Source organism: Mustela putorius, unplaced genomic scaffold (genome assembly GCF_011764305.1).
Source record: "Mustela putorius furo isolate JIRA1106 unplaced genomic scaffold, ASM1176430v1.1 tig00000430_pilon_pilon_pilon, whole genome shotgun sequence".
NCBI classification, from domain to species: Eukaryota; Metazoa; Chordata; class Mammalia; order Carnivora; family Mustelidae; genus Mustela; species Mustela putorius.
This window is the reverse complement of record NW_025421377.1, coordinates 13,273,601-13,290,979: the sequence shown is the minus strand read 5'-3', so window position 1 is coordinate 13,290,979 and position 17,379 is coordinate 13,273,601. Positions and strand designations below refer to the sequence as shown.

At 32.5% G+C, this 17,379-nt stretch overlaps 1 protein-coding gene across 18 annotated transcripts in view; it reads right to left on the bottom strand.

Annotated features, from left to right (window-relative positions):
* ADGRL3 (adhesion G protein-coupled receptor L3) overlaps window positions 1-17,379 on the bottom strand; it is an 839,163-nt gene that overhangs the window by 526,475 nt on the left and 295,309 nt on the right. For all 18 annotated transcript variants that reach the window (XM_045079818.1, XM_045079821.1, XM_045079816.1 and 15 more), the window contains exon 3: window positions 10,415-10,645. In XM_045079818.1, coding sequence (XP_044935753.1) covers window positions 10,415-10,469 — 55 coding nt within the window. In that variant the 5' untranslated portion in view covers window positions 10,470-10,645. The remainder of the gene's footprint in view (window positions 1-10,414; window positions 10,646-17,379) is intronic.

The window sequence follows — 17,379 nt, the reverse complement described above, 5'->3', positions numbered from 1 at the left end:
GGTTTTGCCTATTATTTTTACCTTTGCATTTAATCAAAATAATGATTTCTCTGATTTAGCTCAATATATTTATCCCTTTTAACTTATTATTAAACCAATAATACCAAAGTGAGAGTCTATCTGTCACTCACTATTCAATTTCTTTAAGCCTTGGATGAATAGTGAAGACAGGAAATTTTATTGGGCTTATAGTCTAATTAAAAGCAACAGGCCTATCCTCTGAATAGCTTTTCAACACTCTTCAACATTTCTCTAAATGCTGATCTAAGCTTAAGATGTTCATTAGTAACTCGTTAAAGACTTAGTTACAGTCCAGTGGGTGAGTTCTGAATATAATGATAGAATGTGTGTATAAATGTGTAGCCTCATAATTAGAGAAACTGTCACATTTGGGGATTAAGAACACACAATGCGGTCTTTGAAAAACACTATGGAAAGTAAGTGACCCCAAGATGGTGTTGTACTTCAAATTTTGCTTACTATCCAGATCATTTGTTTTTTTTTTTAGTTCTAATTCGAAAAGGTATGTTTTAATGATCACATTCTCTCAGGATTAAATGTGTGAGGTTTTGTGTTAAGTCCTTTCTATACATTATTTTATTTGATCCTCATACTATAACAAAGTAGGCCTAATTAGCCCTTTAACAAGTAAGGAAACTGTGAATCAAATTAGTTAAGGTCATGTTCCTTGAAGTAACAGAAATGGAATTAGACTCTGAGGTCTGACATCTCTCATTTTATTCAATAGGGGCACGCAAATTAGGATTCTAAAAGCAGCTTAAATTGGGGGATACGGTAAACTTCAGTTTCTGGTCTTCCTGTAAATATTACTTTCTAAATATATTGACATCTTCCTCCATTCATGGTTCCTTAAAGCTGTAGCAACTGTTCAATATCAGCATTTATGAATCATGTATTATCTTTATTTAGCATTCTCCTAGTCTTTTCTGCTCAAATGGTAATACTTCAGATAAGCACAGTGTGCTGAAATAATTCAAAGTTGCTAGGATTCTTGCCATATGAAACCTCGGGTTTTCTTCTGTTTCTCATCTTTGCTTGTTTGCTTGTTTGTTTGTTTGTTTGTTTGTTTGTTTAAAGCAATCAGTGAATTCAGGGAGTGCCTTGCTGGCTCAGTCAGTAGAGCATCTGACTCTTGATCTTGGGGTTGTGAGTTCCAGCCCACACTGCATGTAAAACTACTGGAGACAAACCACAAGTGACTCTTAATCTTACAAAACAAACTGAGGGTTGCTGGGTGGAGAGGGGTTGGGAGAAGGGGGGGTGGGGTTATGGACATTGGGGAGGGTATGTGCTTTGGTGAGTGCTGTGAAGTGTGTAAACCTGGCAATTCACAGACCTGTATCCCTGGGGATAAAAATACATGTTTATAAATTTTAAAAAATTAATTAATTAATTAATTAAAATAAAGCTTTAAAAAAAATACTAAACCTTTGATGTGAGTACAAAGGTCATTATTATATACTATATAAATTTGATAGACATAATGAATTGTATAACTTTCTTGAGATGAAGTAAAAGAGGCAACCAGTAGTTTGGAGAGCATATTAGAGAAAACTAATCTATGGAAATAAAAGGAAAGCCTCAATATTTAGAATATAATTTGAGCAAAACCACAAAAATATATAAATAAGAGGAGTTCCAAAATCTGCAAGAACAAGAATTTGGACTAGAACAAAAATAGAAATACTTCTGCTCATCATGATTAAAGCTTATGTTCTTTATCATGTTCTTAGGGAAGAGTAATTGGATACAACCAGAAGAATCCGATTAATTACCCTGATGTTTTGTATACGTCACTACTATACAATTCACATATCAGAAGAAATTTCAATCACTTTCAATTACTAGTTTATGTCTTAATAAAAACCTGATTTAATGACGTGCTGAAATTAAATATGGTCAGTAAAAGGGAAGGAGGCATGAGGCTAGATAAATGGCAGGGGATTTCAAAGCAAATGTAAAGCAGATGAGATTTAAGTGGGTAAATCCAGGCAAAAAGTTTTTCTTAGAATATGCAGTTGAAAAAACCCTTAACTCTATTTATATTCTAACAATATTCTCTGGTCTCTTCTAATAAGAGATGGTCCTATACAGAACACTCAGAACTTAATAATAAGCAACTTTTAATTATTAAGAAATGATTGAGTATTTCTCCAGTAAGGTATACAAATGCCCAAGGAGCAAATGAAAAGAAGCTCGATATCATTATGCATTAAGGAAATGCAAACCCAAACCACAATGAGATACTACTTCACCTCCACTAGGATGACAAAGTGAAAAAGACAGGCAATAGTAAGTGTGGGTGAGGATGTGGAGAAATGGGAAGCTTCACATTGCTGTCTGGAATGTTTCACTGTGAAACCATTCTGGAAAACAGTTTAGCAGTTCTTCAAAATGCAAAACATACAATCATGTGACTCAACAATTTCATTTCTATGTGTAAACCCAAGAGAAGTAAAATCCCATCCGTGCAAAAACTTGTACATGAATTTTCACAACTGCGTTATGCAGAATAGCTAAAAAGTAGGAATAAGCCAAATTTCTACCAATGGATAAACACAACGTAGTATGTTTAGACAAAGGAATATTATTTGGCAATAAAAAAGTACCAAGTACTATTACATGCTATGATGAGGGTAAATTTAAAAAATATTCTGTTAAGTGAAATAATTGAGTCACAAAAGATCAAAAATTGTATGCTTCTATGGATACAAAAGGTCCAGAATAGGCAAATCCACTGAAACATAAAGTAGATTAGTGATTTTCAGGGACTGAGGAAGGGGGAAATCAGGGGTGACCACCAATTGGTATGAGGTTTCTTTACGGAGGACTGGTAATAGACTAAAATTGATTATGTTGATGGTTACACAACTATGCAAACACTCAAATCCCATGAACTATATACTTTAAATGAGTGCCTTGTTGGTATGTTAAATGTATCTCAATAAAGTTGTAAAAAAAAAAATCCCTCCATTTATATATCTAAAAATATATATTAGTGCTTTAAATCCAGTTTTATTTAAAAGCTACATGGTATCTTTTATAAATATCTTCCTTTATCACATGAGGAGGACTATACCTTTCAGACCCCTTTATATAGATATAGTTATGAGGCAGAGTTTTAATTAATGGAAATGGTAGCAGAAATAATTTGAATTGCTTCCAAACACATCCATAAAAATTTCCCACTAGAGTCTCCACAGTGCTCATTCTCCCTTCCTGCAGACTGAAATGGCAACGACCCTCAAAATGACTTTGGAAGTGCCATGCCATTAGACTAGACCTACGTATAACTGTGATAGCAAAAGGATGGCATCCATCACTATTTCCCACCAGACACAAATACCCTGATCAGAAACACCCACCTGCCTTGGCATGCTTGGTGATCAAGGAAATATTGTCTGGAAGCCATTATTAATTTAGGAATATACTATGATTGCAGCTTACTTTACACTTTATTTGATATACTGCTCAAAAATGGACATTAGAGTAAGTAACACAAAGAGATCTTCCTCCAGAATTTTTATAGTATATAATTTGAAACACACACACTATTGATCTGATCTCTACTTAACTACTTCTGAGGTATCATTCGTATCACATTGCAACACAGACATATAACCTGCAGAGCTACTTCACGGATCTCATTTTAACAGTTGCCCAATTTGCCTAGTTTTGAGATTTTTATCTTTAATTATTTTATATGTATAATTTATGATTTATGATAAGTTGGGTAAGTCACGTCCTATTACTTCTTTCATTTATACTAGCTTTTCCCTTATTTAATATCCAATACATATATTTAAAATAATTCTGTTGAATTTCTACATAGAAAAGCTCATGTGGATACTCTGAATTCAGCTGTGTAAAAAGCTAGAAAAAGTAATTTGGAAATATTTGTCCATGTTGTTGTACTCAGGCTTTTCATCTATGAACACAGTATATTGCGTTGTCTTCTTTTATAACTTCCAGGAAAAAGTTTTAGACTTTTTCCTCATAAAAGTTCTCTATATTTCCTCCTATGATATTTCTTAAGTAACTCATACATTTCATTGCTGTTTTGACTCAGATCATGTGTATGTGTGAATCGTACATCAGAACACAAAATATTCTTAATTCTGAGAAAGTTTATCTTTCTTGAATTTTCTGAATCCATCATTATGCCCTTGCAAATAGTACCTCAATATTTGAATAATTGTTCATTATTATAGTAGCCTAAACTTGCAGAATTTCAAACAACTGTATTAATAGCAAGCAAGCAAGGGTACATTGATAATTTATTAATATTCATTTAAGATAGTTACTAATTAATCTAAAAACAATTTTTTTAACCTTCTATTTCTCAAGAGATTTTCTTCTAGAGGTACAAAAATAAAGTCAAATTTTATATGTAACTGTGTAACTTTATAATACTATTGGTAATGGCAATATATCAATGACTTTCTCTGTTAAGCTATCAATATATGGGTTAGGTAAACAATAGTTTCTTCGTATAATACAATGCCATAATTTTTAAAAAATTTAGAGTACACAAATGTCTACATTTTAAGGTTAAGTCAAAATGAAAGATATTTTATTTCTAACATTATTCCATTTTCTAAAAAATATATACATATACATGACTGCAAGAAAAATCTAATAAGCATTAATATTAATTATATCATTGGGTCATGGGATTATTGGATTTTTCCTTTCTGATTTAAATTTGTATGAGGAGAGTTACTTTGAGAATAAATAGGTGACATGGATAATGACCAACAAAGAGATATATGAGACTATGTACTTGTATTTTACCAGTAAGATACAACAACCTTGACTTTAGGACATCCAAATCACCACAAACTATGTGTAGATTAAATAAACATAGAAAATTTACCAGATGTCATTATGAGACCCTATTTTGTACAAGGATGTGTATCCATTACTTGTGTAAATAAAGCTAGCATATTTTTCTGGCAAATCCCTAAGTAGTCTAGCTTACTTGATGAAATCTTTCATTTAAAACAGATTTTTTTGATAGGAAGACAACTTTCTATATTTTAAAAAACTAATTTTGCCAAGATGACAATAAAAGGGAAATATAGAAATAAAGCAAAAATGTAATTATTGACAACATGTAAGGTATTTGTTTTCAATTTTTCAATTAAAAACTCACAAAGAGTAGAGAATGAATGAACCCTATTTTTCAACAGGGTCTTATTCTGAACTGTCAAAATAGATCATAATACAATATATTGTCTCCTATGTACATAACAAATCAATGAGACTTTCAACTGTTGCATTTCAATGTTTTGAGTGGTCATTTAAAAACTATTTAGCAATGAGAATGGAGGAAATAAATGCATAAAAAACATATTATGGCAGCTTATATGAAATTATACATGTGAGAACACTAATTCTTACATTGAGAATGAGCGTAAATAGTGATGCAAAGAAGAGGAAAATAAATAGATACTTATATGTTATGTAATCCAGTTGTGTTTTAATTCACTCTACATCAAGCATACAATTACCCTATTGCAGTCCTAGTCTATTCCAAGGCCAAGAAATATAAACAATAAGATATGATCCTAAAATAGTCAGACATAAAATCCGAAAATAAGAAAAAGCTATTTTGCTCTCAAAGTATATACATGTTACTCATAAAGTATCAGTACAATAAAATTCACCTATAACACATTTTGCAAGTGCAAAGGCAAAAGAAAGTTCTTTTCCAATTGCTAACCTGCATACCGAGTGTGTAAGGGAATGTTTCTGAACATATTCTTGCAAAGGAAAAGCTATCAGCCATGCATATTTGTGGTTTATATTGTGATATTAGAGATTATGGTTAACTTACAAAATAATGTATTTTGAAATTCAGTACCTGGTGAGTAATGCTGTTGGATGTGTTCACCATAGCCTCATATATCATGACCACGACAAAGATATTTTTTTGTATAACATATTTGACCGTAAATATAGTGATATTACTGGGAGTATTACAAATTATCTAGGCTGACAAACATAAACATTCCAAAGATGATTAATTTCTAAAACTAACAAAGTTAAGCAGAACTTAGAAGTCAAGCTGACTTTTTCACAATCAATAAAACATGACTTCATAAAGAGAATTATATAGTAAGATGCTATGTGGTGGAATGCACTTTTCTATTTTCTCAAGCTTTACATTTTATTATAAGTTTAAAAAATGTGTATTATTTTACATTACTGATACATTAATGGTATTATAACTGTGAAAATTAGATTAATAATAAAATGCAAATTACACAAAAACATATAATACTAAATATATATGGATATGATTAGCAGTTTTGTCTCTGCTAATGGCTGTTTATTATAATCAACTCTTAAACATAATAAAAAGCAGGTTAGCCTATAAAGTCCACAAATATATAAAGACACATGCAACTTTAAAAAATAAACTTGCAGGGAAAAAAAGAATACATATGGTAGTTATAGAAGAAGTTTTTAAAACCCCATTTTTTAATCCAAAAGTATCATAAAATATATTGTTCCCCTTTACCCACAGTAAGTTCTAATTACCCTGTTTCCTATCTCTTCAACTGTGACACACTTCATAAGTACAATTAAAATTAAGAGGAGATACAGTGAAGATATCTAAGCACCCCAACCACCTTCTAAACTCCCAACTCATTGTGGCTTGGGTACCAGATCTCCTAGCCCATATATCACACAGGACATTGGTATTCTGTTACTGACAATCGCAATGAGCCCAAGTGCCCAGGTAATTATTGGATTATTGTTCTCCAATTCCTTTCTTTTCCCTTGGTACCAACCATATCAATAGAACAAAAAAATCCTTTATCTTCATGCAACATTACATTAGTTAACAGCAAAAAACTGGCCATCTGCTTTAGTGGTTTCTTTTTACTTCTGCCAATTCTCGTTGCTTTATAGATAAGGGTTTTATGGCTATACAGGAAGAGGGCACAGTCATGGAAAACAGAAAAAGAGAAATACGGAGGTACACAGAGACATAAAATATGGACAGATAAACATAAAACCAGAGACATTTCCAAATTTAAAAGTTGTATATATATACATATATGGTGTGACGTACTGATTAAGTTTGTTTTCCTAGATCAAACACTGGCCAGACTTTCTAGGAAAATATGGAGATTATCCAACTAATGTAAACATGATTCAGTATTAATTCTTTAGCTTAGTTTCTAATTTTGTCCATGTGAAAATCATGAACAAAATCCATGTCTGACAATTATATTACCAGCTATATACTACTACGACTGTCAACTGTATACTTGCATCACCGACAGTTATAACTCTATTATTATATATAAAGAATTATGCACTAAGCCTTCATACATACTAGCTTGATAATAATTTTGAACAGAAACTAGTGTCAAGAATTTATTGGGAAAAAACTTAAATACTGAGGTTCAAGTAGAAAAAAATTTATTTCACATCTCACAGTAAGAATCCAGGGAAGTTGCCACTTTCCCCTATCTAATGCTCAGAGGGTTAGCTCCCATTTCCAGGTAATAAGGGGGGGGCAAATAAAATATAAGGAACATTTACAAAATGCCAAACACTATGTTAGAAGTTATACATATATATTATTCTATCTACTTCTTCAAATAACTCTACATGGAATAATTGTTCATTCTTGCAGATAAAAAGTAGGCTTACAAAATTTTAAGTTACTGTTAGCTCCTTGAGGGATGAATTAAAATATTTTGTTTACTACCATATCTTGAGCAGTTAGCACAGTTTTCTGGCTCACACTGGGTGATAATGGATATCTGTTAACTAGTTTACCAAGTAACATGGTTACAGAACTACTAGGTGGCAGAGTTGAAATTTTATCTCAAGTCTGTAAGACATCAAAACCTCATCTGTCTGTGCTCAGAATACAGGAGAAAAGCAGGTGATCTGCATTTCTGTTTCACCTTCTCCCAAACAGCCAGAAACGTTGAAATGGGATTCTCTGCAAGGAAGAATGGCTTTGATAATCATTGCTTATCTATGGGCAGTAAAACCAGAGCTCAAGAAGCCAGGTCCTTCATTTAAATCTCCTCTGGGTCTCTGTGTTATTTCAGTCAAGTTCCTTTACCACTCATTATCTCAGTGTTTTTATAATAAAAAGTGATAACAATAGTAATAGTAAATAATATTAAACCCATGAGAACATTGTAAGGATTAATTATATCAATACATCTGAAGTTTATGGCCACAAAAATCAGTGGTCATCATTATTATTTGCTCTGGAGAAAAGAGCAATTCAAGTCATTCCCAGTTAAGTTAATTCTCTATGGTCAGGGGTGCAAATAAAGAGGGACATCTCAACAACAGAAGGCACGGAGATGCTACCGGGGATGTGTTTTGGAAAGAGCATGTCCTTCTGTAACCGTGACATCATTTTAACTCAGTTGTCTATAAAGTTTTAAGTTATGTGGTATTCCTTTATGACAGAATTGTTAGGGACTCTAAAAAAAAAAGTCTATCCTCTAAGATCAGCACTGATCAGAGGTACAAACATTCCTTTAGTTAAGAGCAGGCTGGGTCCCCAAAGGCTGTTCATATGAAGCCCTCTATTTATAAGTCCAAAGTATTACAAAGGCAGTGGAGAAGGCCTTCTAGAGAAGGCAGACAAAATGGACTTGTAATGTTTTGGTGCGAAGTTTTAAAATTTCTATTCAAGGTCACAAAAAGTTTATAAATAGAAAGCTGCTATATTGTGTGGCATAATATGGTTCAAAGTCAAGATAAGGTAAAGGAGCTCAAAGACAACAGAAAAGATTACTCTAGCCCAAAATATTTTTTGTGCCAGGCCAAATTTATAGTTGTTCTATGAGGAGTTTTTAAATGCTTCTCAGAATTCCTTGGAGAGAGAGGATACATGTGTGTGTGTCTGTGTAGGGGGGTTTCTGGTTATCAAAAACAAATGAAATAGCTCTCATGATTAGCTAATTTCTGGTTGTTATAATTTATTAGAACAAAAACTAGAGAAGCAGATAGTACAATGAAGGAAATTAGCTTGTTCAAACACTGACTCTTTGTTATGCTAGATTCTCAACATATGCTATTTATTTAATCCTCAAAATAACCTTAAGAGTGAGGCATCTTTATAACATCAAAACCTAATTAGAATAAACTTTAGATATACAGATAATTAGAAAAACACTTGTTTAAAGGGACATAATTTTTTTTTATTGTCTCTTACCACAAAATGTTATATATACTCAAGTACATGGAAGTAAGTGGTCCATCACTATATGAATTAAGGAAACACTCTGAATGGTTTTTTTTGTTGTTGTTTTGTTTTTGTTTTTTTTACAAATTTACATCATTTAAAACTGGATGGTTGAATTATTTTACTTTAATTTCTTTAAAAAAGAAGTACCTTATATTGTGAATACTTAGAAAAAAATATGTTAAATCAGGAAAACATTAGAAGAAAACATCAAAAGACACAGAAGGTATTTTCTCCAGTTTTTATAATGACAGCAAAATGTAATTCACATTGAAATAAGAGTATGGGCCAAATTCGGAATTGTTTCAGTGATAAACTACAGTAGATTTTTGTAGTCAATTAAAGAAAACCAAAAGTGAGCTAAAGAGCCTAAAATCTGGTCTCAGGTACTTGCTACATCCTAATATTCTGAGACCTCCAAAGCGGTGCCAAAGAGAGCTGTGTCCCTTTCTTTGGCATCATTACCATTAATGTATGAGGTAGTGACTATATTATACCATTTTCATCTAAGTGCAAAACCAATGATGATTAGTAGAAAACTTTAAATTGTCAGTAAGAAATATAAATGTAGACTTTGCCAGTTGTTAGAAAGATTCATTGAATATTATACTAAGTTGTACATAATTTATCTTATTTATAAATAATTATTTTTTATAAAATTTGCAAAGATACAGCATTTAACTATCATATTTGTGTTATCAATACTGAAATGTCTAGATGAACAAAGTATATGTTTTTTTTATGAGTTGATTAGCATGTTTCAGTAAAATTACCTTTCAGCATACGTTCATATCACTTTGGCCTTTTTTTTTTTTTTTGCACTAAAATGTATATATATGAAAAAGATTCTTATTTAAATGAGCAGTTTACTTTGTATTCTGTGTATTAAAGATGGAAAAGAGTAGCCAATACTGAAAGCCCTTAAAAATAACAAAGAATTGGCTATGTATACATTTCAAAATCTACTTTCAGAAATCAAACTCAAGGTTGTATTTACTGCAGCTGATGGTACATATTATGGTCTTTTAAATTTATCTTACTTCTATGAATATAGCATAGGCAAAAGCTGCTAAAGCACTGAGCAGATTTAGAAGAAAGGACCTAGTGCAAATAGTGACCACATAAAGCTTCACACAAAAATCTAATTAAAGGACTTACCTTGAACGACTGGTGCAGCAAGCACCATGAAGACTAGTAGCTGTGATGGCCACATGGTTGTGGACCGGGGCGTGAGAATGCCTCAATAGTGAGTGTTCCCAACGTGAAATGAAGTAAGTGTCTTTCTGGTTCCTCTTCTGTATTCCAAGACCGATGATTTAAAAAAAAAAAAAAAAAAAATCCCACAAAAAAAGTTCTCAAAAACAAAGACCAATATCCCAAATTTGAATCCTGCAAACAAGGAAAAAAGAATGGGTTATCAAATATAAGTTTTCTCATCTGAATTCCTTGATGATGATGATTTATTTGCTGACTAGAACATCTGTATAACCTTCCTCCCTTGTTCATATTAATTTACACAGGCATCATATAGAAAAATGATTAAGTAACTTAAAGGACAATATTTATGCATGTACCACATAGAGTTTATTTCTCAACCCACAAAAGGAATGAACCAAATAATTCAGTCTCACTGAAAAAATTAATATAAATATGCTGTATCAATTTGGATAACAATAAATTAGTAATCGATTTGTATAATTTGTAAATCTGTATAAATTGAGTTGGGCCTTCCTTTGTATACACACTTCTCACAAATACAATTTTTACTAACATTAGAGCACTAAAAATAAAAAATTCATTCATTACCATTATTCTAAGTTTAAAACAAACAAAAATTTAAATTGTATGAGTCTTACTTTCATTCCAACCCCCAATATTCAATCCAGAAATTATCCTATGTTTTAACTATTTTAATTTTCAAAGCATCCTTTTAAATTAATCTATGAAGATCCTAGATTTATATTAATTAATTATGCTCAAACTTAGCCAATTCATTCAAAAGGGGTTTATTGAGTGCCTAGCGAAATAGGGCTAGGAACACAAGAACTGAATAAAACATGCAAACTATTCTCTAAGACCTTTTAATTTAAGATGAGGAATGTTGCTCAAATTTTAAAAATACATATAATACATTTAAAAATATAGCCTTAAGAAACTTACTTTCCTGAACCTAGATGTCCATTAACAGATGAATGGATAAAGAGGAGGTGATACACACACACACACACACACACACACACACACACACACAATGGAATACTATGCAGCCATCAAAAGAAACGAAATTTTGAAATTTGCAACAATGGGGATGGAACTAGAGGGTATTATGCTGAGCAAAATAAGTCCACCAGAGAAAGACAAATATACAGTCTCCCTAGTATGAGGAATTTGAGAGGCAGAGTAGAGGGTTTGGGGGTTAGGGAAGGAAAAAATGATGGATGGGATGGGATCCGGAGAGAGACAAACCATAAGAGACTCTTAATCTCACAAAACAAACTGAGGGTTGCTGGGGGGAGGGGAAGTGTGGAGAGGGTGGTGGGGTTATGGACATTGGGGAGGGTATGTGCTATGGTGAGTGCTGTGAAGTGTGTAAGCCTGATGATTCACAAACGTGTACACTTGGGGCAAATAATACATTATATGTTAATGAAAATAATTTAAAAAAAAAAAAAGAAAAAAAGAAACGTACTTTCCTGAATCCAACATATATGGCTGCCTTCTCTTGAAGATTGCACAAATTTATCTTAAGAAGCAAAACTACTGAAGGAGTATGACCCAAATTTTGAAGATGTCTTTTCTAGTCAGCACCTTTAAAGCAGATCAATCAGTACAAACTGGGCTATTCTCCTTTCCTTTTCCCCTTCCCTCTCTGTCTCTGTCTCTTTCTCTCTTCTGGTGATCGACACATATTAAAAACAATTTCATATTTTGAGTATAAATTTTAAAAATTTCTGGAAAGGGTTATACAAAATAGTGATAGTTTAGAGTCCATTAATAAGCCTCATTCTGACAAAATAAATGACAAAAATTTCTGACATACGTGCATTAGTTATAAGGCAAAATTACATAGATTTATGTGAATTTCTGGCATTGTTATTTACTGCATGCTATAAAAACATAGATTCTGGAGAAAGACCTCCCAGTATCAATTACTAGCTCTACAGTACTGTGACCTTGGGCAACTCATTTAAGCACTCAGTTCCTCAGTTCCCTCTGTTAGTGGAGGGAGTAATATTACTTGATGTGACTATATGACATTAAGTGAGTTAAAATTTGGAATCATAAATTCTATAAAATGCATAAAAATGTGCACTTCCCTGAAGGGTGTCTAGCACATTAAGTGTTATTATATCTTAACAAGTATTATACATCTCATTAGTTTTTTATTTTACCCTATTGATTCTTTTAACATGTATGTGTAAGAAGCAAGATCATTCAATAATTTAGCTTAAAAATATTTTTGAGTCACTATTGTATAAACCAGTTCCAAGAACACTATATCTGAATACAACATATTGAAAAAAGTTTTAGTCTCACAGGCACATTGTAAGGAAATGAAGTTTATAATAGATAATCTCATAATATTTTACTTTTACAAACAGGAAAAGTATTGATGAGGGAAAAAAAAGTGGTTGAGATAAAAGAGAAACTATATGGAAAGGAATCGTAAAATAGTTTCATCTCACTTTTTTCTTATGCACACTCTGACTTATAAGAAATTATTCAGAACTTCTTTGCCATAAGTTTGTATCTCTTTCCAAGAAATAACTTTTGAAAAAAAAGTGCTAATTTAAAATGGACATTTTAAAAAGGATACTAAAAAGATTGATACATCATCCAGTAAACAATGCCTCCATACTCTCAACATTCAGATATGGTGTCTTTTCCTACGTCTATGCCCATTGAACATGAGTGTCAAAAATAAGCATTAGATGTGTGTATGCACATAGACACACACAAACATGTACATAAAAATACATAAATATATACAGAACTACTTTGCCACTGGAAATAATTCTGGGCAGCTAATAGGTGAATTATTTATTTGTTACCTAAAAAATATATACTAAAGATTAACCATAGTAGATATTGAGACTGCAGATGATGTAGAACAATTTTTTCACAACTCACACTGGAGTGGGAAAAAGAGAGCATAGGAAATGAAGTCACAAGATAAAGAGAAGAATAAACATAATTTGAGTATCTATCATATGCCGAGCAGTGTTCTATATATTATACAATCATCTGATTTAATTCTCCATACAAATCTATAAAGCAGATAATATCATCTCATGTTTACTGAGGAGGAAAATCAGAAATGTTATGCAGCAAGAATTTCAAACCAAATGTCTGATTCTAAACCAATGTTCTTCTCTCTTTTATAGTAGACATAATTAAGAAAATATAAGACGATAATCAGGGGTATTAATTGTGCAAAAGAAGGGGACAATGTAGCAAGTTTTCGAAATAATACTTAGGTGTTTCTTAAAAATGTTACTAGATTTTGAGGAGCGGAGGACATGGAGCCGCACGGATATATTAGGTAGGAGGAGAGGGACAAAGAGAAAAGAGAAGACATGCTTAAAAGGAAACCAGGCTCATTATAACATTGTATCCTTTGGAGGAAGAGAGAACGTTATTTCCATAGTGAAATGTGAGTATTGCTATCATGAAGTCCGGTTTTAGTGAAATCCAGAAGTTTATTTCATATGATACGTATTTTCACAGTGATAAGACAGTGAGAGAAAGCTTCTTTATAGAAAGGGTAAGAAAAACAAAAGGAGAAGAAAATGCATATTATTCATAATAATGATTTAAGATACCACAATACGAGATAAAACCATTTTCACATTGAAGTTGGGCATAGGAATTTGTTTTCCTGATTATTGTGTAAACAGAGCTGGGGAAAGGAAATGAAAAGAATAGAAGCTATTGTTTAAAGATGGTAACATGTTCTTACATTCCAGCACCACCATGTCTGGCTACCATTCATCCACAGTCCCAAAATAATGTGTTAATTTGGGAACACATTTAAGAAAATTGCAATAATTAAACTACATAAATTTTAATGGATAATTTCAAAGACAAGATTGCTCATAATACATGGAAAGATAAACCATTAATGTTTGAATACTAACATTAAAAAAAAAAAAAGAAAACTTTCTGGGATTCTTTTTTCTAATTTATATGTTATTAACCACCAAAACAATCAGTTTTACATAAAAGGGATTTCCACTGAAGACATTTCTGAAACAGAGTTCAAAAACACATAGAAAAGAAAAACCAAGAGAAAGCATTAGAGACTGATGAAGTCACATCAACAAGAAAAATACTCATAAAAATATTTCCTAATGGCATAAAGCATTTAACAAGTCAACTTCAAAATAAATTTCCATCTCCAATAAAATTTCTTTCACTGTCTCTATGAACTACATACTGTGCTCACACTATGAGATCAAGGAGGAGAGTGACCAGAATTCTAAAATGTAACAGCTCTATTAAAACCCCTGGGTGGCTCAGTGGGTTAAAGCCTCTGCCTTCGGCTCAGGTCATGATCCCAGGGTCCTGGGATCGAGCCCCGCATCGGGCTGTCTGCTCTGCAGAGAGCCTGCTTCTTCCTCTCTCTCTCTCTCTCTCTCTCTGCCTGCCTCTCTGCCTACTTGTGATCTCTGTCTGTCAAATAAATAAATAAAAACATCTTTAAAAAAAAAAAACCTTGCAGTAAAATATAAATGCTAAAAGATATATTCACCAATAATTACAGTGCTGTGCAAAATGTGGTATGTGTTACATGAAATGCTCTAGGAACAGAAAACGAAAAGCTGTCAGATTTTCCTTGCTAAATGCAAGGGATTTAAAATTACACCTGACACAAACTGATGATTGCCACAAGGGAGGGAAGTAGGTTGGTAATGGACACAATGGGCAAAAGGGAGTGGGAGATACAGGCCTCCAGTGATGAAATGAGTTAAGTCACAGGGATAAAAGGTACAGTACAGGGAATATAGTCCAGAGTACTGGAATAGTGTGCTTGTATGGTGTAGCGTTGTATGGTGACAGATGGTGGCTGCATCTATGGTCAGCGTAGCCTAACACAGAGACTTATCCAAGCCCAGGTCTAGGTATGTGCACTCTCCTCGAGAATTCTATAGCTAAACAATGCACACTAAAATACTGTGAGGTTTTGTAAAGAAGAATTTTCAGTGTTTCTCATGTTTCAAATGTATGACTCATGAAACTAATTTCCAATAATAAATCAACACACTAATGTTTTAAAAATCATTCTTGAAAGATGGCATTTCTAATTTTTATCAAAGATTACCACAATATGGTGAAAGTTTTGCCTGTAACCCTGTTAAACTTGGAAGGAATATATTCTAGTGTAGTCCTTGATTAGGTACTCAGGTTTAGACGTCCTCAAACAAAACTACCAAACTTCATTGCTCTTTAAATATTCAAATTTAAAAAGTGAGGTTGATTAAAGTATCCTAATTTACATTATTAATATTTAAGATTATAATTATGAAAGTGTGTGATTTGACTGAAGATTCACTCACTAGAAGTTAAAAAAAAAACACAACATGGAAAGATATTCTACAAGTATTTTACATAACTAAAGCGTTTTCTCATAAATTACACAGAAAATCCCTTATTTGTTAGATTTAGAACAACCTGCACTCACATCTAATACATTATACTGTGAAAATATTTGAACTTTTGTTATTGCTGAAACGAAAGTTCTATTAAATATAGGGGTACCTGGGTGGTTGTGGTTGGTTAAACAACTGCCTTTGGCTCAGTCAATAATCCCAGGTCCTGGGATCAAGCCCCACATCAAGCTCCACATTGAGCCCCATTTGGGGCTCTTGGCTCAGCGGAGAGCCTGCTTCTCCCACTCCCTGTGCCTGCTGCTCCCCTTGTATGTGCTCACTCTCTTTTTCTCTCTCTCTCAAATAAATAAATAAAATCTTTAAAAAAAAAAAAAAACTAAAGCACTGATTTTATTTTGGTGAAATTCTCACCTTAAATTTTAGTGTCATAATTTGTATTTCCAGTTTAAGTTTTTGATATACCCATTTTAAATCATATTTAAAAGATTTCACTTTTATTGTATATTTGCTTCCTTTCTACATTCTGAATAGATATTAGTATTACAATCTGAATCCTATTCATCTTGGAATTATTACTTTCAGTTGAGCTACTCTTAGTCACATTTCTGTAAAATAATTTACTCTCAATCTATTTCCAAGGAAAATGGCATTTTATTATTATACCTTTTCCCCTCATAATAATATAGACAAGATACTAAATCCTGAGCACCTGGGTGGCTCAGGTGGTTAAGCAACTGCCTTCGTTCAGCTCAGGTCATGATCCTGGAGTCCCAGGATCAAGTCCCACATCAGGCTCTCTGCTCATCATGGAGCCGGCTTCTCCCTCTGCCCCTCACCCCTTTCATGCTCGCTCTCTTTCTCTCTCTCTCAAATAAATAAAATCTTTAAAAAAAAAAAAGATACGAAATCCTTTCTGTAATATTTGTACATTTTCCCAAGTAATATATGTTCACTTATCGCAAATTTTGTTAACTACAAACTTTACTCCATATGAACTTTATAAATTTCAATTAATCTATGTTTTATTTTGCCTATTCACTTCTTTCTGTCATATAGGACTCTGAGCGGTTAATTTTTGTATGTGTTTGGCACATACCAGATGTATCAAATGCCATGTGACTATTTAATAATTAATTGGTTTATGCTCCTACAACCCCACTGCTAATTATAATACAGGAGTTTCCTACTTAACATAATTTTCTCCCTTCATTCCATATAGGGAAATCATAGCTATTAAATCAAGGGGAAAAATAAAAAGAACAAAACAACCTTATATTAAAATGTTTATAAATATCACTGGAGTGTTATCTGTATTCTTCCACAGTTAGTACATGGATTTGGACATTTGAATTATTTGAAGTTATATTCATTAACAAATCACATATTTATCATGATCATTCTCCAGAAATTATCTTTTTATTGATATAAAATCACATATGGAAACTTATGAAAAGTAATATAAAGAAGATTAATCTAGCTATTTTATCATCTGTCACTACCTTAACAAGTAAC